The sequence below is a fragment of the Mesoplodon bidens genome, assembly GCF_964165515.1.
Source record: "Mesoplodon bidens genome assembly, chromosome: 7".
Lineage (NCBI taxonomy): Eukaryota > Metazoa > Chordata > Mammalia > Artiodactyla > Ziphiidae > Mesoplodon > Mesoplodon bidens.
This window is the reverse complement of record NC_138164.1, coordinates 30,202,193-30,226,244: the sequence shown is the minus strand read 5'-3', so window position 1 is coordinate 30,226,244 and position 24,052 is coordinate 30,202,193. Positions and strand designations below refer to the sequence as shown.

General features: G+C 36.9%; 1 protein-coding gene across 1 annotated transcript; it reads left to right on the top strand.

Annotated features, from left to right (window-relative positions):
• The first annotated feature begins 2,240 nt into the window (after positions 1-2,240).
• Positions 2,241-22,967, top strand: BIRC2 (baculoviral IAP repeat containing 2). The gene is made up of 9 exons (XM_081238518.1): positions 2,241-2,752; positions 3,991-6,143; positions 6,239-6,338; positions 11,152-11,230; positions 11,803-11,851; positions 18,111-18,353; positions 21,138-21,392; positions 22,137-22,178; positions 22,258-22,967. Exons 2-9 carry the CDS (start codon positions 5,243-5,245, stop codon positions 22,449-22,451), a joined length of 1,863 nt encoding a protein of 620 aa, XP_081094644.1. The 5' UTR covers positions 2,241-2,752; positions 3,991-5,242; the 3' UTR covers positions 22,452-22,967.
• The last annotated feature ends 1,085 nt before the right edge of the window (positions 22,968-24,052 follow it).

The following is a 24,052-nucleotide window of genomic DNA, read 5'->3' as shown; positions in this document are numbered from 1 at the left end:
AGAAAAAGGGAGATATGGATAAATGTACATGAACTATATTTTTAGAATAAAAAAATTTTTTTAAAATGATAAATCATTGCCTACAGGGCAGGAAGGAGTACAGGTGAGAATAAGGATTTTTCAGTGTGCAGGAAGGAAGGAAGTTGTACAATCAATGAGGTTAAATAAAACCTTGAATTCCTGAATTTGAATTGGAAGTTAGAGTTCATGATGCTTTTTTATTAAAAAAAAACCAAAAGGCCATATTTACCCAACTGTGTCCACAGAACAGGTTATAAAAACAATACAACTCAATAACAATTAGTATCACAAACATTCAGATTATGGTCTTTAAATACCATTTCCCACTAAAGGAACCAGAGCACTTTGAATAAATGGCTAATTATAGGTATTGGGTAAGAAATGTACAAAGCCAGCCAACAAAGCAATCAAAGACTACTATGGCCATGTCAAAAGGACTCAGGAGCCAACGTGAATAAGCTCCCATTGGCCTACTGACAATAACTGCAATGGATTATAACTCAAAAAATATGTTTAAAACCCTGGATTCACAATCATAGCTGTTCACTTTTAGGGTTTTTATCCATCAGGAATTTTTTTTAACAGTTAGGTGATTATCTAATTTTATTTTTCATTAGAATAACCATTCATTATTACTTATTGACCAGTTAATCCTTTTCTCACTGATATGTAATACCAATGTCATATATCAAATTCACATATACATATATATCTTTTCTGGGCTATTTATCTTGCTCCCTTATTTGTCCATCCTTGTGCTAATACAATACTATCTGAATTACTATGACTTTACTATATAACTCGTTATCTAGTGGACAAGCCCCTTCAGTCTTATATTCCTCCTCAAATTGTCTTGGATCCTGTAAATATTTTTCTACATAAATGTGAAAAATATTAGTATAGCAACCTCAGCAGAAAAACACAACTTATTTTTAAAAATCACCAGCAATTCTACACTGGAAATATGAAAAAGATTAACTGAATAAGTGGGTAACTGAATAAATATAACACTCAACTACAAGGTTATATAGGATTAAAAGTTATAAAGTAGTATTTATTATACCTGAATGTTATTACGTGGTTTCTTGGGGAAAATATATAAGGACTTTGAGTTTTTGAAATATGAATTTTCCCCTATACTTTTTTGGTAAGGACAAGAACTGAAAAAGAGAAATAATTTTGAATAATCTTGAATCCAGAATGAACAATTCTTGCTAATATATATTTTCCCACACATAAAAAGAAAGTTCTGTAACTTTCCCAGAAATTGCAACTTGAACTACATACTGAACTACTATCAAAACTCATGTGCATATTTGGAAGTTTTTAGTCATTGGGAGCCATGACATTTCTTTTCTCTGTATCACAAACTGTTACAAATACTTTCTTTTTACTATTAACCCTGGAACAGAAGCCCTCCTATTCTGTGACTGATTGGCAAGCAGAAATGACAGGGACAGGAAATGGGAAACGGTTCAGGGTCTTGGAATTCCCCCGGCTGCCTAATTAAGTGGCTTGTTATTTGGAAGTTTTTGAAATATTTGCCCCCTGGAGTTCCCCTGAAAGAAGAAAACATTTGATTTCATTGACAAAGAGTGTCTTCACAGAACATAAACTAAAAAATTCTCTCCCTGCAATGCAGCAAATATTTACTGTGTTCACCGCACTGCTAGAGAGGGGGGAGAAAAACGTCCCTGACTAGGAAAACCAAGATTTTGTATTTACAATTTTTCTATCAGTTAACTAGTTAAACATGTCATTGATACAGGGCTCCTCTGTGGTTCACGTATGATTTATATTTACACACGTATATGAATGTATACACTCCATCCTAGTCACATTCAGGAAAAAAAAAAAAAAACGGGGAGTGAAGCCTGGCCTGAAGCACCGTTCCCGTTGCTAGTGATGAGCTCCTGAAATAAGGACACTTTCGTCGGTGCATTCGCCTCCAGAACAGAAAAAACAAAAGTTTAAAAATAAAAGATACAGTGGTTGATTATAAAATAAATATACTCCCCAGAAGACTATAAAATCAAAGCTTCAAAATTAATCCTCTGATGCTGTTCTGCTTTCCAACACTCGTCTTTTTTCCATTTTCACAGCCAGCTGTTTAAGGTTGACATCACAGAACTTCTGAGGAAAACGGTTACAATCATTCACTTAATCGAGCCGAAACGCCGCCGGGTTGACTCCACCCCCGGACGCGGTCACCCACGCCGAGGGGAGGCCCCACTAGAGGAATCCGGCTGGGGTTAGACCCCAACCGGGTGACGCGGGGGAGACGCTCACCGCCCGCGCTGGGGCGTTTCCGCAAGGCTTCCCGCGATTCAAAACCTACGGCTCACGCTTCGCCACGTCCCCCTCAGGAGTATGTCAGGAACGGCGAGAGAAGGAAACGTCAAAAGTGCTCACGCGGCGAAATTAAAGGTTGGAACGCCGAGGGGACGCCCGGCCCCGCCGCCCCCGCGGGCTGACCGACTGCGTACAGCCTAGCGCGCGCTTCGGGCCGCTCTTCTCCTGCAGACTCCCCGGCGCCCTCGCGCGGCGTGACGCGATCCCGGCCGGCGCGCTGTCGTCACTGTGCGTCGGCGTGGGCCCTGCGCGGGCGGGGGGCTTTGGGAGCACGGGAGCCGAGCCGCCCGGCTTCTCGTTCTGTCGGCGTAGCAGCTCTTGGGGCTGTGGAGGATCCAGACTACCGCGCTGTTTCCGCGTTTGCTGCGCCGGCCCAGCGGTGAGTGCAGATCCTTCCGGGCCCCGGCCGCGCGAGGCGGGTAGGGCCGCACGGGCCGCGGGGGCCCGCTTCCCTGAGGCTGCAGCTGGGTGAGGGAAGACAGGGCCGGGGGCCGAGGCCGGGGTCGCAGTGAGCTCTCTGCTCTCTACTCTTCACTCTCGCCGAGGCTGTTTAATTCGGAAGCTCCAGCTCCAAGAATTGCGGTCGAAAATAATTTTTTTTCAATTGACTTGTTTGCAGGTCTGCTCTGGCCGTCGCCCACTTCTCCGGCCCTCGGACTCTGACCAAAATGTTGGTCAAGTTTTTGCAGGGTTTTAAACTTGACCCTCGGTATTCCTTTGTTTAGTATGTTCAGACGGAGACAGTTGTGTGGCGGCAGATTTCCTATATCAGATAGTTGCAACCGCGCTCTGCCACTTTAGTGGTCTATTGTGTATTGTGAGAAATAGCTCCGGGAAATTAATGGGTAAATTCCATAGTTTCTCTTATTTTCCCTTGCAGTCTGGCTCCCGCCTTCAACCCCCAAAGCCACAGTTTGCCTAAAGAGGGCAAGTCCACCGTACGGTGCTTGTAGATAAAAATCTGTAAAGATAGGACACCAAGTTCTGGTGTAACGAAAGCATTCGCGCAAGTCGTCACATTCCCAAGGCCAGTGTTTCACAAGCCATTATACTGTATATTGTTTTCACGTTGCTTTCTGTGGTTGTTGCTTTGGAATTGTGAGGGCATTGTAGAGTTGTAGGGTTGTATTGGTGGGTTCCTGATGCATTTACTCTCACTGGTCAGTTTGCCTAGTCCTGGAGAGACTTAACATTAAAAAAAACGTTACAGTCTATTATGCCATCTAAATAACTGCTGCACTGATGCTGATGGGTGCAGTCTCTTTTTCACCACTAGTCCCCCTTTGCCTCTAGCAAACTGCCAGAGATATTATCCTTAAACTATTAAAAGTTGTCACCAGAAGAGGGGAGGAGACCAAGGCCAAAATATGTTTCTATGTCCATCTGTCTTCAAAGTTGTGCATTAAAAAAAGTATTCTTAGTGCTACGGGGAGTATATTGCATTTATTTTGATTAAAAGCTTTTCTAATTAGTTTTGTTGACAAATAGCTGGAATGAAGATGTATTTTCTAAAGTGTAAATCACTTTTAGAATTTACTAAATAAATTGAAAAGAATATAAATTGTATTCATCATGAAAATACAGTTTTCTAAAATAGCGTTTGTTTTTTCTTTTCAGATTTACAGCCCTGAAGAGTCTACTTTTTCCCCCTCATTTTTCCCCCTGCAGTAATAAATCCCATTATGGAGACTCAGAAACTTTATAAAGGGATATAGTTTGAATTCTGTGGAGTGTAATTTTGTGTATGAATTATACTTTTAAAATATGAAGCGTTTTCAGAAAGAAGGCTAGTAGAGTTAATTGCTGGTTTATTATGCAAGAGCAGTAATTTTGTTGGTAATACAGTACCTTAGGCATTTGTGATAACACTAGAAAGGACAAGCTGTATCTTGATAAGTTGATTTACCTTTAATTACAAAATGAATGATATTGTAGATGCATGATTCTTAAATGAAAGGCAAGCTATTTAATATTTTTGTAAGAAGTTTCAGCTGTGGACATTTTATGGTTAACTAGTTTATGGAGCAAATACCTTCATTTGATCAAGTATACTAAAGTGGTATGCAAAGTTAGGAAGAAAGACAACATAATAATGATGCTGCAGGAAGTGGAAACAAATACAGACAATATTTAACAAAGACAGAAGAGTTAGCACTTTGTGAGTTTTAAGCAAAATTCATTTCATTTGACATTGTACCCAGTATAACAGGTTTAGGTTCAACAACACTTGTAGGTGTTGATATCTCCAAAAGTTGTTAGCTGAAGCTAGTTTAACCTTCTTAAGTAAATACTATGATGATAAACTTTGTGAAATTGGCCTTTAGATAATGTGACCATATGAAGACTTTAATTCTTCTTGTTTACTAGAATAAAAGAAGATTTTTAAAAAATATGTTAAAGTGCTCATAGGGAAAGAAGCCTGCATATAGTTTTTTCCTCTTGTAGCATAGTCATTAATTGGCTTGATATCCCGGCTTTGTAGCTTGTAACCGAAAGCAAATTAAAGGCATAATTTAGGTATTCTATCCTTGTTTAGAATTTTTGGAATATAAACCTCCTTGAAAAGTCAAGAAGTCTTAGCATATTTTTGGAGGTGTGTCAACTTCTTTCAGACTATTAGGTCAGTATTACACCAAATAACAAGCAAATAGCATTTGAGTTAATATAATCCCAGAGAGTATTAAATAGTATCTTGGTAATTTAGGAGAGGTATTCATCCTACCTGAGTATCAACTCAGGTATAAATCCAGTAAAGAATTTTACATAAGTAGGGGCCTATCATTTGATTCTTTTTTATGGAAAAAATCTAATGTGAAGGGAAGAGAATTGTCATGTGAAGGGTTTTAGCAGTCAAAAAGTAAAATGACTCATGCACAAAACTACCTCCCAAAGACTTTTCCCAGATCCCTTGTATCAAAAAATTAAGAGTGTGATGGAAGATAGCACGATCTTGTCAGATTGGACAATCGTCAACAAACAAAAAATGAAATATGACTTTTCATGTGAACTCTACCGAATGTCTACATATTCAACTTTCCCTGTTGGTGTTCCTGTCTCAGAAAGGAGTCTTGCTCGTGCTGGTTTTTATTACACTGGTGTGAATGACAAGGTCAAATGCTTTTGTTGTGGCCTGATGCTGGATAACTGGAAACAAGGAGACAATCCTATTGAAAAGCATAAACAACTATATCCTAGCTGTAGCTTTATTCAGAATCTAGTTTCTGTTACTAGTCTGGAATCCACCTCTAAGAATGTTTCCTCTCCAATGAGAAACAGTTTTACACATTCATTATTACCTACTTTGGAACATAGTAGCTCATTCAGTGGTTCTTATTCCAACCTTTCACCAAACCCTGTTAATTCTAGAGCAGTTGAAGACTTTTCCCCAATGAGGACTAACCCCTACAGTTATGCCATGAGTACTGAAGAAGCGAGATTTCTTACTTACCAGATGTGGCCATTAACCTTTTTGTCACCATCAGAATTGGCAAGAGCTGGCTTTTATTATATAGGACCTGGAGATAGAGTAGCCTGCTTTGCCTGTGGTGGGACTCTAAGTAACTGGGAACCAAAGGATGATGCTATGTCAGAACACCGGAGACATTTCCCCAACTGTCCATTTTTGGAAAATTCTCTGGAAACGCTGAGGTTTAGCATTTCAAATTTGAGCATGCAGACACATGCAGCTCGACTGAGAACATTTATGTACTGGCCTTCAACTGTACCAGTTCAGCCTGAGCAGCTTGCAAGTGCTGGTTTCTATTATGTGGGTAAGAAAATGTATAGCTATACATTTTATCTAGTTCATTTTGATTTATATATTAGGACACGTACATATTCAGTTTTATTATTGTGTTTTCTTTAGGTCGTAGTGATGATGTCAAATGCTTTTGTTGTGATGGTGGCTTAAGGTGTTGGGAATCTGGAGATGACCCATGGGTTGAACACGCCAAGTGGTTTCCAAGGTAATTGTTTTGAAAGGTATTTCTACACAAATTCTGTGCTTAAAAGAAGTAAGCATGCTTACATGATTAAGTTTACATTTCAATATAACAAAGCTTCTTTATATCATTAGGGAATTAGCCTTTTTAAAACAAATTGTAACATTAATTGTTTTGGTACAAAATGTAGAATGTTGTATGATTTCTTCTTTTGTAAGCCATGTATTCAGGATATAGTTTAACTTATTCATTTTTTTTAAATTTTATTTATTTATTTTATTTTTGGCTGTGTTGTGTCTTCGTTTCTGTGCGAGGGCTTTCTCTAGTTGCGGCAAGCAGGGGCCACTCTTCATTGCGGTGCACGGGCCTCTCATTGTCAGGGCCTCTCTTGTTGCGGAGCACAAGTTCCAGACGCGCAGGCTCAGTAGTTGTGGCTCACGGGCTTAGTTGCTCCGCAGCATGTGGGATCTTCCCAGACCAGGGCCCGAACCCGTGTCCCTGCATTGGCAGGCAGATTCTCAACCACTGCGCCACCAGGGAAGCCCCAGTTTAACTTATTCTTGATGACTCACTTACAATTATGGCCATACGTTTCATTTATGTTTTCCATTTTGCTTTAAAGAAGACTTAAGTATTATAAAAATATGTAAAATAGAACAAAAAGGAGATAAGTAAAAAAGGATAAGAAGGAAAAAGGAAAATAAGAAGGGACATGAAATGGATCTAGGAATAGGATAAATACAAAATGCATATAATAAAAGCTGATTGTACAATCAGTATTGTCTGATTATAATTGTAAATTATTTTTTCTCTGAACAATTTTATCTTGTCATGATATATCAGATATCTCCCTTTAGTCACTCTTGTTTCTACCACTATGTCCTATTTTTTACTATAGCCTAGAAAGAATTTAGAGGCAGTGCTGTTGATGGAAATAGAATTAGAAATTAATTCTGTCTTTGTTACTGAGTAGCTATGTGAACTTGGACAAGTCATGTGACACCTTTGAGCCTTTCCTCATCTGTAAAATGAGGGAGTTGAAATAGATAATATGGTCTTTTAAAAAACTTGTAAAGTGTACCTAACATAAAATTTGCCATTTTAACCATTTTTAAGTATACAGTTCTGTGACATTAAGTACATTCACATTATTCTTCATTCATTACCACCATCTACTTCCAGACTTTTTAAAAATCTTCCCAGACTGAATCTTGTACTCATTTCATTAATTCCTCATCCCTCCCTCCCTGCAGCCCCTAGCAACCACCATTCTGCTTTCTGTCTCTGAATTCGACTATTCTAGGTACTTTATATAAAAGTGGAATCACATCATGTAGGTAATGTTTTGACTGGTGAGTGCCTTTCACAATAATGAGGAATCTCTTAAACCTCTTTAATATTCATAATGTATCAAGATAAATTATGACTTTTTAAATTCTCAAAAGTGATACATACTTTGTTTACTTTAAAGTATTTTTGTAGGAAAAAAGCATGTTCCATTGTCAGAATCGTATTTTCTTTTTTTATTTTTGGCCTTCCCACACGGCTTGCAGGATCTTAGTTCCCCGACCAGGGTTGGAACCCAGGCCACAGCAGTGAAAGGGCCGAGTCCTAACCACTGGACCACCAGAGAATTCCTGATTGTCAGAATTTTAAATGATTTGATTGTGCTTGGCTCTATGAGAGTATGTACATATAATCTGAAATTTAATACTGTATTAAAAAGACAGAAACAGCTTTCCAATTACAGTGTTCCAGTTGCTACATTTTGCCCTTTATAAAACAAAACCAAACAAAATCTTGGTTTACTTCTGTAATTTGTGTTTTGTTTTAGATGATTAAGTAAGGGAAAAGGCCAGAGTCGCTTTTTGTAAGGAACAAATTTCAATTGTGGAGAATCTTTAATCTCAGAAAATGAAAAACCAAAGTGGATAATCATTATCACTGTATTTTAACACTGTTTATTTATTCATTTATTAAATATTTGTATGCCTACTGGATACTGTTTTATTTTATTTTTTCCCTCTTAACATTTTTAGTAATAATCATTCGAAAGAAGAGATAATAGGGTTTACATTTCTGTATACAAAAGGAATTTCCTTTTTTCATCAGTATTGGTATTTACATGACAGTGTGGAATCAAATAAAAAATCAAGCCAAAGCAAAAGAAAGAAGAACCAAATTAAAGTGAAAGGTAAAATTTGTGGTACCATTGCATACGAGGTTGAAAATGAAATTAATAGGCAGACAAATGCAGATTTTGCAGCAGACCAGGAAGAATACTGGGATTCATTTCGATTGAGCATGATAATTCATGACAGTAACAGCACTGTCTGAAGGCAAGAGTCCTAGGAATAAGTAGTTGGAAGTAATGATGGGAAATCAGACATCATCATGAGGATCTTTTTTTCTCTTCTAATATCTTTTTTTTAGTTGAAATATGTGACACAATATTATATTAGTTTCAGGTGTACTACATGGTGATTTGATATTTGCATACATTATGAAATTGTTACCATGATAAACCTAGTAATCATCTGTCCCCATACAGAGTTATTGCAATATTATGACCATATTCTTTATGCTGTATATTACATCTCCATGGCTTATTTTATTCTATAACTCAGGTTTGTACCTGTTAATCCCTTTCACCTATTTCCCTATATCCCCCTGATAACTATTTTAGATGCTGGGAATATATCAGTGAATAAGACAGACAAAAATCTCTGTCCTCAAAGAATTTATTGGAGAAGGGGGAAATACGGGGCAGCCAATGTTCATTATACTTCCTGCCTGTAGTCATTATGAATATAAGTTAGTCAGTCCCAGAATAAAAATACTTTAGAACTATATTAAGATCATGAACAATGACAAGCTGTATTCTCTGCATAATGAACTTGAGTCTTGAGCATGCTTACATGATCTCTACTAAATCTACCCATTTACCAGTTGAAGGACATTTGGGTTGTTTCCAGTTTGGAGCAATAATGAATAAAGCCACTCTAAACATTAATAAACCTTTGTGAACATATGTTTTTGTTTTGCTTAGGTAAATGTTATACTTAGGGGTGGGATTAGTGGGTTGGATGGCAAGTTTTGTTTACTACTGTAACTTTAGAAGAAACTGCCAAATCGTTTTCTGAAGTGGCTGTACCATTTTAAATTCCCACCAGGAAAGTATGATACCTCTAAGAGTTCCACATTCCTAATGACACATGGTATTGTCAGTCTTTTTGATTTTAACCATTCTAATAGATGTGTAGTGGTATTTCATTGTGATTTTAATTAGCATTTCCTTAATGATTAATGATGGTGAGCTTCTTATTTGCCATCTATATACAGTTGTCCCTCAGTATCAGTGGGTGATTGGTTCCAGGACACTCCCAGGGATTCCCCTCAAGAAACCAAAATTCATGGATGCTCAAGTCCCTCATATGACATAGTACAGTCAGCCCTCTGTATCTGTGGGTTCTTCATCCTGGACACTGTATTTTCTTTGATGAAGTGTCTCTTTTAAATTTTTTTTTTTTTTGATTACTAAGTTCCGAGACTTCTCAATATATTCTGGATACAAGTCCTATATCAGATGTCTTTTGCAGCGTTTCAGTCTGTGGCTTGTCTTTCCTTTTTTTATTAGTGTATTTGATGAGCAGAAGTTTTTAATTTTGATGATGTCAGTTTATCAATTTTATCTTTTATGGATTGTGCTGTTGGTCTCTTAGCTAAGAAATCTTTACCTAACCTAAGGACAAAAAGATTTTCTCCTAGGGTTTCCCTGGTGGTGCAGTGGATAAGAATCTGCCTGACAATGCAGGTGACACAGGTTCAATCCCGGGTCCAGGAAGATCCCACATGCACGAGCAGCTACGCCTGTGCGTCACAACTACTGAGCCTGTGCTCTAGAGCCCATGAGCCGCAATTACTGAAGTCCCGTGACTAGAGCCCACGCGCTGCAACAAGAGAAGCCACCGCAATGAGAAACTCATGCACTGCAATGAAGAGTAGCCCCTGCTTGCCACAACTAGAGAAAGCCCAAGTGCAGCAACGAAGACCCAACACAGCCAAAAATGAATAAATAAAATAAAAATTTTAAAAATTAAAAAAAAGAAGAAAAGATTTTCTCCTGTGTTTTCTTCTAGAAGTTACATTGACAGGTTTTGTATTTAGGCATATGATTCATTTTTAGTTTGTTTTTGTGTATACTATGGACATAAATCAAGGCTTGTTTTTTGCATATTATATCAGGTTGTCTAGCACCGTTTGTTGAAAAAACAAAAGGTAAGAAACAGAAACATGTTATTATGAACTTCCTGGAACACCATTGAGAAATTCTAGTAGTTTGAAAGCAAATATTTGCGAGACACTGTCACATTATGTATAGATGAAAATACCTGATTCTCTATTTTTTAGAGAGAGGGTTTGTGCTTTAAGTATAATGGTAGAGTGGACAATGGAGATAGATTAGCAGATATTTTGTGAAAGATCACATTTTAGGATAGCAAATTACAGTTTCTGAAACTGTTAAGTCCCCAAAGTAAATTATCTAGAACAGTATTTTTCAAGCCTTAGCTTGTGCTCCTTTGAGGTCCAGACCTTTTTATTGTTGTGATTGTATTAATGCAATCAAACAAAATACCACAATGCATCAGTGCATAGTAAGAATTTGTAATATTGTATGAGAATTTTGTTCCTGTTAGATGTGTATATGTACTAGGTTGTGATGTAAAATGTATGTACTATGGGGTACAATCAAAGAATTTGAAAGCTACTTTTCTAGAATAATCAGATTATATTTTTGGTATAAAAGAATTTTAAAAATTTTCCTCTAACATTTTAGGTGTGAGTTCTTGATACGCATGAAAGGGCAGGAGTTTGTTGATGAGATTCAAGCTAGGTATCCTCATCTTCTTGAACAGGTAAATATGTTTTTATAATTGGCAACATTGAATTCTTCTAAATAATAATTACAAAATATGATTAGAAGTGACAGTTACATCTGTTTTCTCATTAATTATAGTTACATGTTTTGTGTCCATCTTAATGGACATGTTTGTTCAGGGGCTTTTAAAAAAAGAGTGTTTTTTCCTTTTTTTTGAAAAATCACTCAACCTGCCACTGTACAAATTTGTGGTGGGGTTGGAGAAGAGTCTTTAGTGTCTCCTCCATATTTTTGAGAAAAACAAAATAACTTGTTAGCAGTTTGGAATCTCTGAGAGTGATTCAGCTGAAATATGACTTTCTAATTCTTAGTGGAATGAGAAACCATTAATACTTTTTCCTGTTTTCTTGAAACTAGAGAAATACTTGAATTCTAATTTGGAATTGGGTGATGTATAAGGAAATGTTTTATTATGATTAAAGTAAAACATAGCAAGTTGAAGTATGTTTTCAAAAGCATGTGTACAGTACTTAAGATAAATAATATTGCTATGTTCAGGTTGTTTGAGATTTCTGATTTTACCTATTATTTTTTTCTCCTGTCTTATAGCTACTGTCAACTTCAGATACTCCTGGAGATGAAAATGCTGATCCACCAAGTATGTATGAAAATATTCCAAATATAGAACAGGATTTTTTTGTAAGAATATTAAGAATGAAAGTATGTAAACAAAGGATTTCTGAGGTCATAGAAAAAAGTGCTAGAAAGTTAATAAATATTATGTATCTACTAAGATTCATGGCATTTTTAGAGGATTCTTGGAAGTATTCTAGTTTTTGTTCTTAAAGTGCTGACATTCTCACTGGAGAGACAAGACAAGTGCAAAAGAAAAACAACTTCAGGGAATACCAAATGAGAAGAGCAAATAATAAGCACTCCAAAGAGGAAATGTTTGTATAAGCTAGCATGTTTGGAAAGGCCCAGTTCACATGATTTGAAAATTGGGCTAGATATTAGGTATTTGCCAGGTATGTAGTAGTTTAGTGCAAGGATAGGAAATATATCTTCTGGTTATAATTTAATTTTAGCCACATCTGGCATTTAGTATATACTGTTATTCAGGTCTCCTTTTTCCTTATTAACTTTCTGTCTGGATGATCTAGCCAGTGTTGAAAGTGGGATATTGAAGTCCCCTACTATTATTGTATTGCTATTTCTTCCTTTAGTTATATTAATATTTGCTTTAAATATTTAGGTGCTTCAATGTTTGTTGCATATAAATTTACAATTGTTTTATGTACTCTTAATGAGTTGACCCCTTCATCACTACATATAGTGATCTTTGTCTCTTGTCACTGATTTTGATTGAAAGTCTATTTTATTTTATGTAAGTATAACCACTCCTCATTACTTTTGATTACCATTTGCATAGAACACCTTTTATATCTTTTCATTTTCAACCTTTCTGTCTCCTTAAAGCTAAGGTGATTCTTTTATAGGCAGCATACTGTTGGATCTTATGGGGGTTTTTTAATTCATTCAGCCATTCTTTGTCTTTTGATTGGAGAATTTAGTCCATTTACATTTAAAGTAATTATTGGTATTGTAATTATTGATATATAAGGAGTTTTTATTATGATTTTATTAATTGTTTTCTGACTGTTTTTTAGTTTGTTCATTTCTTCCTCTTTTGCTCTCTTCCTTTCTGATTTATTTTCTGTAGTAGTGTGCTTTAATTTCTCTATTGTATTTTCTGTATGTACTATAGGTTTTTTCTTTGTGTTTACCATGAAGCTTATGTAAAATATCTTAGGTACAATAGTCTATTTTAAGCTGATAACAACTTACCTTCAATCATTTACAAAAACTCTACAGTTTTACTTCTCCTCACTCCATGTTTTACACTATTGATGTCATACTTTTTATCTTTTTATATTCTGCATCCAGTAACAAGTTATTATAGTTATAGTTAATAATATTAATGTTTTGTATTTTTTATTTTTATGTTTTTTTCTATAAATATTTCTTTTTTCTTTTAACTTTTATTGGAGTATAGTTGGTTTACAATGTTGTGTTAGTTTCAGGTGTACAGCATAGTGATTCAGTTATACATATACATATATTCATTCTTTTTCAGATTCTTTTCCCATATAGGTTATTGTAGAATACTGAGTAGAGTTTCCTCTGTAAGTCCTTGTTGCTTATCTATTTTATATATAGTTATGTGTGTATGTTAATCCCAAGCTCCTAATTTATCCCTCCCCCCCCCACATTTCCCTTTTGGTAACCATAAGTTTGTTTCTGAAATCTGTGAGTCTGTTCCATTTTGTAAATAAGTTCATTAACTCATTTTAAAAAAAATTAGGTTCCATATATGAGTGATACCATATGATATTTGTCTTTCTCTGACTTCTCTTAGTATGATAATCTCTAGGTCTATTCATGTTGCTGCAAATGGCATTATTTCATTCTTTTTTATGGCTAATATTTCATTGTATATATGTACCACATCTTCTCTATCCATTCCTCTATCAGTGGACGTTTGGGTTGCTTCCATGTCTTGGCTATTGTAAACAGTGCTGCAGTGAACATTGGGGTGCGTGTTTCTTTTCAAATTATGCTTTTCTCCAGATATATGCCCAGGAGTGGGATAGCTGGATCATATGGTAGTTCTGTTTTTTAGTTTTTTAAGGAACCTCCATACTGTTCTCCATAGTGGTTATACCAGTGTACATTCCCACCAACAGCGTAGGAGGGTTCCCTCTTCTCTATACCCTCTCCAGCATTTATTGTTTGTAGACTTTGATAATGGCCATTCTAACTGGTGTGAGGTGATACCTCACTGTAGTTTTGATTTACATTTCTCTGATAATTAGTGATGATGAGCATCTTTTTATGTGCTTTTTGGCTATCTGTATGTCTTATTTGGAGAAATGTCTATTTAGATCTGCACATCTTTTTTTTCTTTTTTTGCGGTACGCGGGCCTCTCACTGTTGTGGCCTCTCCCGTTGCGGAGCACAGGCTCCGGATGTGCAGGCCCAGTGGCCATGGCTCACGGGCCCAGCCGCTCCGTGGCATGTGGGATCCTCCCGGACCGGGGCACGAACCCATGTCCCCTGCATTGGCAGGCGGACTCTCAACCACTGCGCCACCAGGGAAGTCCTTCTGCACATTTTTTGATTGAGTTGGTTTTTTTGTTTGTTTGTTTTGTTTGTTTTGTTTTTTTGCAGTATGCTGGCCTCTCACTGTTGTGGCCTCTCCCATTGCGGAGCACAGGCTCCGGACGTGCAGGCCCAGCGGCCATGGCTCATGGGCCCAGCCGCTCCACGGCATGTGGGATCTTCCCGGACTGGGGCACGAACTCGTGTCCCCTGCATCGGCAGGCAGACTGTTAACCACTGCGCCACCAGGGAAGCCCCGAGTTGTTTGTTTTTTTGACATAAAGCTGTATGTGCTGTTTGTATATTTTGGGAATTAAGCTCTTGTTGGTCGCATCATTTGCAAATATTTTCTCCCATTCTGTGGGTTGTATTTTCATTTTGTTTATGGTTTCTTTTGCTGTGCAAAATATATTGTTGTTTTTTAACTTATGCTAGAGATACAGTATAGGGTGTTATGAATTTGACTACATATTTACCTTTACCAGTAAGTTTTATTTCATGTTGTTACTTAGCATCTCTTCATTTTAACTTGAAGAAATCACTTTAGTATTTCTTGTAAGGCAGGTTTAGTGTTGATGAACTCCCTCAACTTTTGTTTGTCTGGAATGTTTTTATCTCTCCTTCATTTCTGAAGGACAGTTTTGCCAGTGTTCTTGGTTGGCTTTTTTTTTTTTTTTATCTTTTAGTACTTTGATATATTAAGTCATTCTCTTCTGGCCTTCAAGGTTTCTGCAGAGAAATGTGCTGATAGCCTTAGGGGGTTCCTTTGTATGTGAGGAGTCATTTTTTTCTTGCTGCTTTCAAAATGGTTTCTCTGTCTTTTCGCTTTTAATATTTTGACTATAATGTGTCTTGGAGTAATCTTTGGGCTGATCTTACTTGAGGTTCTTTGAACTTAACTGTTTGTGGATATCCATATCTCTCCCAAGATTTGGGAGCTGAAGTTTTCAGCTATGATTTCTTTAAGTTTTCTTCCCTTTTTTCTGTCTTCTGGGATTCCCATGATTTGACTGTTCATTCATTTGGTTGTGTCCTATAATTCATGTAGGCTTCCTTCATTCTTTAGTTCTCTTTTCTTTTTGTTCCTATAACTGGCTAATTTCAAATGATCTCCATTTGAGTTCTCTGATTCTTTCTTCTGCATGAGCAAGTCTATTATTGAAGTTTTCTATTGATGTTTTTCAGTTCTGTCCTTGTATTCTTCAGCTCCAGGTTTTCTGTTTGATTCTTTTTTGTGGTTTCTGTTTCTTGATTAAACTTCTGATTTTGTTCATGCATTGTTATCTTCATTTCATTTAGTTGTTTATCTTTGTTCTCTTGAATTTTGTTGAGTTTTTTTAAGGTGACTCTATTGAGTTCATTGTCAGGCAAACCATAGATCTTCACTTCTTTGGGGTCAGTTCTGGATCTTCATTGGTTTCTTATGATGGTGTCATATGTGCCTGATATCTATGATATTTGAATGTAGCCTTGCCTTGGTGTCTGTGCATTTGAGGGAGCAAATGCTGCTTGCAGTCTTAATTGACTGGTTTTGGCAGGTAAAGACCTTCTCCTTTCAGTCTTGATGGATACGGAGCTGTTTTTGGGTTTGTAGCTGGGACCATGGTCAGGAATTCAGGTGCCTGGTACAGGCCAGTCTTCTCAAAATGGCTCTCCTTGGTCTTGGAATACACTGGGGTTTCATAATCTTATACCTAAATCCCAAAGCCTCCCACAAAGGCACTTTTGTCCTTGGATGGATTCCAAAATGTTGTTGACTGGGGATACAAGTTGGGGGCATCTTAACTGGCAATCTTGCTATCATTAGTTTCCTGCATCCTTCTTAAGGTATGTTCCTCACTTGGCTTCCTGGACACCACATTCTTGGTTTTCCCCTGTTTCCCTGGTTGATCATGAACAATTGCCTTTGGTGGTTACTCCTTTTTCAAACCTCTAAATGATGGAGTACCTCTCAACATTCAACCCAAATGTATTTCTCCATTTCCTGAGCTGCAGACTGGCATGTTCAACTACCTGTTTAAATCTCTACTTGGTTATACTGGGTGTCTCAGACTTAATATAACCAAAGCAAACATTTTTGCCCCATCCTTCATCCCTCAAATTTGCTCTTTCTCTGGTCTTCCCAACTCAGTTAATGGCACTCACTTCCTAAGGTCAAAAGTTGACTTAAGTTAGACATCATCCCTGATTCTTCCTTTTACTTTGTGTATTTAATCTATTAGAAGTCCTTCCATCTCTGCCTTTATAATATGTCCTAAATCTTACCGCTTCTCTCCATCTCCGCTGCCATGAGTGCCATAAAGTCATTTGATGACTTTTTGTCATAAAATCCTAACAGGTCTCCCCGATTCCATTTTACCTCAGTAAAATTTATCACAGAGCTGCCAGAATCATCTTTTGAAAAAACAAATCAGGTTTTATAAGTACCCTACTTAAAACCCTCCTAGAATACTGTAGCAAACTTAGAATAAAATATAAACTCCTCAAAAGGCTCTACATGATCTAGGCATCACCCTCGTCTCTGACTTTGCATCACCTTTCTGTTTCTTGAATATATCAAGCTTTTCTCTTGACTTGAGGCTTTTATACTTGCTGTTCTCTTTGCCTGAAAGACTTCTTTCAGATATTCCCGTAACTCACTCCTTATCTTTCAGGTGTTTGTTCTGGCGTGTTCTCTCTTCAGACAGGGTTTCCACATATGTTTGAGCAAGGGAGCCCATGCACATTGTATATTTATTTTTATTATAAAACAGTTTTCCAGCAGATGGCAGTAAAGTGTCTTGAAGAATGATATCATTTTGTAATTTTCACAGAAGTGCCATATTGGCTAGCGTTGTCCCTGTTCTCAGAAAATGCTTCTCTGATCACCCTTTCCTAATTGTCCTTCTGCTTCCTAGTTTGTTTTAACCACCTTATACTGCTTTATTTTTTTCAGAACATCTGTCAGTATCTGAAATCATATTACTTGTTTTTTTTGTTTGTTTTTGTTTGTTTTTTTTTTTGCTGTACGCGGGCCTCTCACTGTTGTGGCCTCTCCTGTTGCGGAGCACAGGCTCTGGACACGCAGGCTCAGCGGCCATGGCTCACGGGCCTAGCCACTCCACGGCATGTGGGATCTTCCCGGACCGGGGCACAAACCCATGTCCCGTGCATCGGCAGGCGGACTCTCAACCACTGTGCCACCAGGGAATCCCCCATATTACTTCTTTAATCACATTTTTTACCCATTTTTAGACGTATTTTGTGTGAATTAGTCTTCCACTTTACTGTTCTTCCCATCTTTATTTTATTCTCTGTTTCATCTATCCACCTCTCTAGGCCTTGTCCATCCTTTAAGTTCAAACTCTAATGCCATCTTTTCCATGAAGTTTTTGTTGATTTCCCCCACTTTTCTAGCTGAATTGAGATAATTTTTCACTTCTAAATTTGTGTAGCATCTCAGTTTCCAAAATTGACTGTACATCAGAATCATTTGAGGAATATTTAGAATATTCCTATGCCCCATCCCTAAGAGTCTCTATTAAGTAGGTCTAGGATGTGAGAAGTGGTATTTTTTAAAAGTACAGCCTATTACTACACTCTCATTTGATGCTTATCAGGTTCAAACGTTTGTTGGAGTTATAGGTAATTGGTGTATATAGCTCATCTCCCTTACCAGAATATAATCCTCACTAGAGTAAAGACTGTATCATAGTCATTATTCTCTGTATTTTTATATTTATGGAATTTATACAAATACATGTCTTTTAAACTAGTTGTTCATTTTGGACCTGGAGAAAGTTCTTCAGATGATGCAGTCATGATGAATACACCTGTGGTTAAAGCTGCTTTGGAAATGGGCTTTAGTAGAAGCCTGGTAAAGCAGACAATTCAGAGTAAAATCCTAACAACTGGAGAGAATTACAGAACAGTTAATGATATTGTGTCAGCACTTCTTAATGCTGAAGATGAGAAAAGAGAAGAAGAGAAGGAAAGACAAACTGAAGAAACAGCATCAGGTATTTGGGAATGTTAGTCACCTGCATTACTTCCATTGAGGGCTCATAGGACTGTCTCACATGTTGCAGTACAGTGAGCATCCCCCTCTGTCCACTAACTGCTGGTGACAGCCACCAATCATTTCCAACCTCACATCCCCTTCTCCACTGTGGGCAATGTATCACCCTAGTTGAGAAGCACTGACTACAGTTTTTTTGTTTGTTTGTTTGTTTGTTTTTAATGTTTATTTTCCAAGAAGATTGCTGATTTATGCTAATCAGAGGATTTTAGCATAATTCCTTTCTTGAGCTATACTGCATTTCTTCCTCATACATTAACAAATTTAAACTATTTTGAAAAAGCAAGATTTTATAGTTGGGTGTCTGTCTTGTTTCTACTTTTTTTTTTTTTAAGTTCCTTCAAATCATATTCTTAACATGGTATTTGACTGTCTAATCCTTGCTTCGTGGTCCTTATACAAAAAATAGAATCCATGATGAAATCCTAGGCTTTGATGAGAAGCACCTGCCCAGTCCAAAGATAGTAGAGAACTGATTTTGGTGTTCATCCAGATTATGTTAAGGCTCAGACTCCCAAAACAGGTCTTTTGAGTAATCATTCCTTTAATAAATGTTAATTGAGGATGAGCACCTGTGCCAAATACTGTGCTATTCATGGTGCTTACTTTCAAGGAGCTTATAGACTAGCTGTGGAAACTAGTATGCAGAAGATAGGGTTAAAGGGCCAGCAGAGGTGAAGGTTGCATATATAGTGAAAATTGGGGCATTTGGGTTGGAAGACACTTTCTCGGTTTAAGCTTGTAAGTAATGTTAGGAATAGTTTGAGAACCTCATTGTTTGGCCATGTTACGCAGTGTTTGAAGTCTGATTTCTAGTTGAGACAGGTTTGTATTTAAACCCTGGCTCTGTCGGTTACCAGGTTGGCAATTAATTTAACCAGACCTGAGTTTTTCTCATCTGTAAAATGGGGATGATAACAGTACCAATTGCATGGGGCAGCTATAGGAATTAAGTGAGATGTTACAAGTAAAACAGTTTAGCACAGTGCCTAGAACATCAAAAAAAAATTTAAGTAGATTTATTTGGGAAATGGGAAGGGCTTCGTGAAAGAAAGGGCCTGAGGAAAGTGAAAAGATTTAAAGATTGTTAACCAGTAATAAAACACAGGTTAAATGAAATCACTCTAATAAAACTGGTCACCATAGTTTTGTGACTTTCTTGTTCTTTGTAAGGTTCAATGAGTAGTCTTAAATTATGGACTTTTTGTTGTTTGTTTTGTTTTTGGCCGAGTGGCATGTGGGATCTTAGTTTCCTGACCAGGGATCGAACCACGCCCCCTGCAGTGGAAGTGCAGAATCTTAACCACTGGACTGCCAGCAAAGTCCCTTGAATTACAGATTTGAAATTGTTTCTTAATAAGCAAACAAGTCAGAAAAGGAATAGGGAGGAAGAATTTAGGATGCTAATAAGAGAAGATCATTGAGACACCTGACTACATCTAGACTAGAATGGGAAGTAAGCAAAGCCAGGAGACAACTCTTGTGTTAGTAGTTGGGAATGACATGGAGATTGAAGAACAAATGTTAGTGGTGAGGTGAATTATTAAGGTAGAGGATCTAAGTTGTGGTCAGAGAAGGGAATTCCATAATTTTGAGATGAATAGAGCGTTTGACTTCTATAAAGAAGTAAAAGGGGAAGGAAATGGTCTTTTTCTTCCTGCAACTTTACAATAGACTTCTTTTTTATTTCTCATTAAACTTGTAAATATAGAAATGTACTTTTTTTAAGGTTGAAAGCAGGCAATTAAATGTTATGGTGATTGCGGGCATCAGAAGAGGAACTTTTTGAAAAATACTGTAGGAATTTATGCCCATATTCCATAAATGTAGGAAATTTAACAGTGGATTTTGTGCTTTTTAAAAAAGATTAGGCTTGATTCACATGCAGTCTTTTTTAATTGTTATAAACCTAGACCTTTATAAGACAATGTTGGTAGCTAATTATGTGCCAGATATTGTAACAAATACTTCACATGTATCTCATTTAATCCTTACAGCTCTTTGAGAAAGGTACTATTATTATCTACATTTTACAGGTAAGGAAACTGAGGTGTATGGAGGTTAGGGCACATAGTTAGTAAGTGGCTAAGCCAGTGTGGGGCTCTAGGTCTGTCCTATCTCTACAGCTCAAACTCTTAAACATGGAGTTGAAGACACTAATCTAGGAGACCTGATTCTATAACTGATTCTTTCTGTGACCTTGGATAGGTCACAGTTAATGATATTGTGAGTCTTTCTCTCCCTATCTGAAAATGAGAAGCAGTCATACCTGCCTTGTTTAATTGATAGGATCTTTTTATCAAAGGAGACAATTCATATGAAAATGCTTATAAAAGTAAAGTGATATAATGCAAAGAGAAGTCAGTATTAATTCCATGCAGGCAAAGTACAGAGGTGGCAAATTTATACTGCCCTCTAAAATTCTCTGCTTACTTTCAGCAGGATAAAGCAGGGTTCTAAGACAGGTAAATATATAGACTTTAATAAGTTACAAAAAACAGAGACCATGTGTGTACTTATATATAATATGCCTTAGCTACATCTTCTGAAAGTTTTCCAAGTGACAGACATTAAATTGCAGAGGAGTAATTTTGTCCTTCTTTTCCCAGCTCCTATTTATTTAGTGTCTGAATTGTTCATAGGTTGGTTGTTAGTATATGAGTGTAGTTGGAGTAGTTTGTAATCTAATGGATTTCTTTCTTTCTTTCTTTTTTTTAACATGAAGATGATTTGTCCTTGATTCGGAGGAATAGAATGGCTCTCTTTCAGCAGTTGACGTGTGTGCTTCCTATCCTGGATAATCTTTTAGAGGCCAATGTAATTAATAAACAGGAACATGATATTATTAAACAAAAAACACAGATACCTTTGCAAGCAAGAGAACTGATTGACACCGTTTTAGTTAAAGGAAATGGTGCTGCCAGCATCTTTAAGAACTGTCTTAAAGAAATTGACTCTACATTATATAAGAACTTATTTGGTGAGTTTGTTGGTAAAGTTATTTTAGAAATTCTTGGGATTATGTTTATCCTTGTGTTTGACAAACAAAATGAATCCAGTTAGCAAACTGTATACATTTAACTTGTTCTAAAAAAGTGAAGTCTTTTATTACCCAAGTAGCATGACTAAATAATTTCTGATGATATATAGCTAGAATCTGTGTTGTTCAGGATATAGTAGGTGAAAAATAATAGGTAGTAGACGAAGCAGTCTTGTATTTGGTAGAGTGATGCCTTGAAAAAAAAATTTTTTAATTGAGGTGTAGTTGATTTACAATATTATATAAGTTCCAGGTGTACAGCACAGTGATTCAAAATTTTTGTAGATTATACTCTCTTTATAGTCATTATAAAATATTGGCTATATTCCCTGTGCGGTACCATAAATCCTTGTAGCTTGTTTATTTTACACATAGTAGTTTGTACCCCTTAGTCCCCCTATCCTTATCTTCCCCTCAACTTCCCTCTCCCCACTGGTAACCACTAGTTTGTTCTTTATATCTTTGTCTTTATCTTTTTTGTTATATTCACTAGTTTTATTTTTTAGATTCCACATACAAGTGATAAAATAGAATATATGTCTTTCTCTGACTTATTTCACTAAGCACAATACACTCCAGGTCCATCCATGTTATCGAACATGACAAAATTTCATTTCTTTATGAAAAAAATTTTTTTAATGAGTTATTAGAGTGATGTTTTTTGTTATGTTTTTCTTTCCTCAGTGGAAAAGAATATGAAGTATATTCCAACAGAAGATGTTTCAGGTAAACAAAATTAAGACTTAGGACCAACATGAAATATTACCCTTTCATTTTTTTTAATGGAAGTTTCTGTTGTTACTAGGTCTGTCACTGGAAGAACAATTGAGAAGGTTGCAAGAAGAAAGAACTTGTAAAGTGTGTATGGACAAAGAAGTTTCTATTGTATTCATTCCTTGTGGTCATCTGGTAGTATGCCAGGAATGTGCCCCTTCTCTAAGAAAATGCCCTATTTGCAGGGGTATAATTAAGGGTACTGTTCGTACATTTCTCTCATAAAAGAAAAATAGGCTATATGTTGCCTATATGTAAAAGTCTTTAAAATATTGTTTGAACATTTGAATCTATCTGAAGTAAAAAAGGAATTATTCGTTCTTTAATTAGTAACATTTTTGTTCTACTCTGCTTTCTTTGGTACTAGTAATCTTGTTTCCAAAAGAATATCATATATAATATTTAATCTTAACCTCTGTTTATATGAAAGGTAAGATTTATGTTTGAGCTGTATTAGTGTACATGTATGAACACAGGAGGAGTTAAAGGAGCAATCTTAATGCTATTATGTATCATTTTAGGAGTGACTAGGTTTGGTATTCTTTCTGAAAGCTTTGAGTACTACTTTAGAGTGTAGTTGAAAGAAATGGAAACCAGGAGCTCTGGAGTTTATCACAATTATATTGCCAAATTCTCATTGGTATTTTTTCAGTTGTGTTGTAAAATAGGACTTTTCTCTTACAGGTAAAAAAGCTTTTCCCTAATTTGTGAGAAACATCTTAATAAAGGTCTTTAAAAAGACTACATCATCAATTTTTTTCCTCTGATTTAGAAAGTAACTTCCGTAAGCCTTCACAGGGTTATATAAGGATCAGATAATGTACATAAGCATAGTATCTGTCACACTGTAAGCACTTCAGATGCTAGTTATTAAATTAAAAAATTGAGGGCTTCCCTGGTGGTGCAGTGGTTGAGAGTCCGCCTGCCGATGCAGGGGACACAGGTTCGTGCCCTGGTCTGGGAAGATCCCACGTGCCACGGAGCGGCTGGGCCTGTGAGCCATGGCCGCTGAGCCTGCGCGTCTGGACCCTGTGCTCCGCAATGGGAGAGGCCACAACAGTGAGAGGCCTGCGTACCGCAAAAAAAAAAAAATTTGAATTCATGAAACAAATTATCAAGAAGTGTTTTTTTAATAGTAAAGGGATTTATGAGAATTTCCTTTAGATGGTACTATCTGTCTAGTTGCTTTGTGTATTATAGATATTATTTGAATTAAAAATTCATATCAAAAATTATTAACAGAATTATGTAAATCTTCATTGGAATTTAAAAAAATAGTTTTATCATTTTGTTGTTGAATAGGTGTTGGTGGGATGAGGAGGTGGAATATAGGCAATGGTAAGTATCTTTTTTGGGGTCCAGTCATATTTGACCTTTCCCAGGTCTGGGTCTATGGCAGACTTCTGAGGCCAGGTGGAAAGGAGGTCTAATATTAAAAACTCTTCTTATCCCAAAACTCCTTTAGATCCCTTTAAATAGAGAATATAGTAGGAAGAAGGAAAATTTATCCTTTTTTTTTTTTTTTTTTGCCACAGAGCATAGGTGCTCTTTAATGCCGGTTAAATAAAAATAGGCAGGAGTTCTATAGAAAACAGTATCCACAGGGCCCTGGCATGCATCCCAAGGGCCATGGGGGTGGGTCCTGTGCCACCCTGGCTGCAGCACGGCCCCTTTCTTCTGTGACTTGTGGGACGCTCACCACTTTGGGCCTGGGCCTGGGTCCCCAGAAAGCCCGAGTCCTCTGCTGGGCAGAGAGCTGCCCTGCAGGCTCCACGAAACTTGCATGGGCCCAGGCCTGGCCCTATAAGAAACCTGAGGCTCTGTGT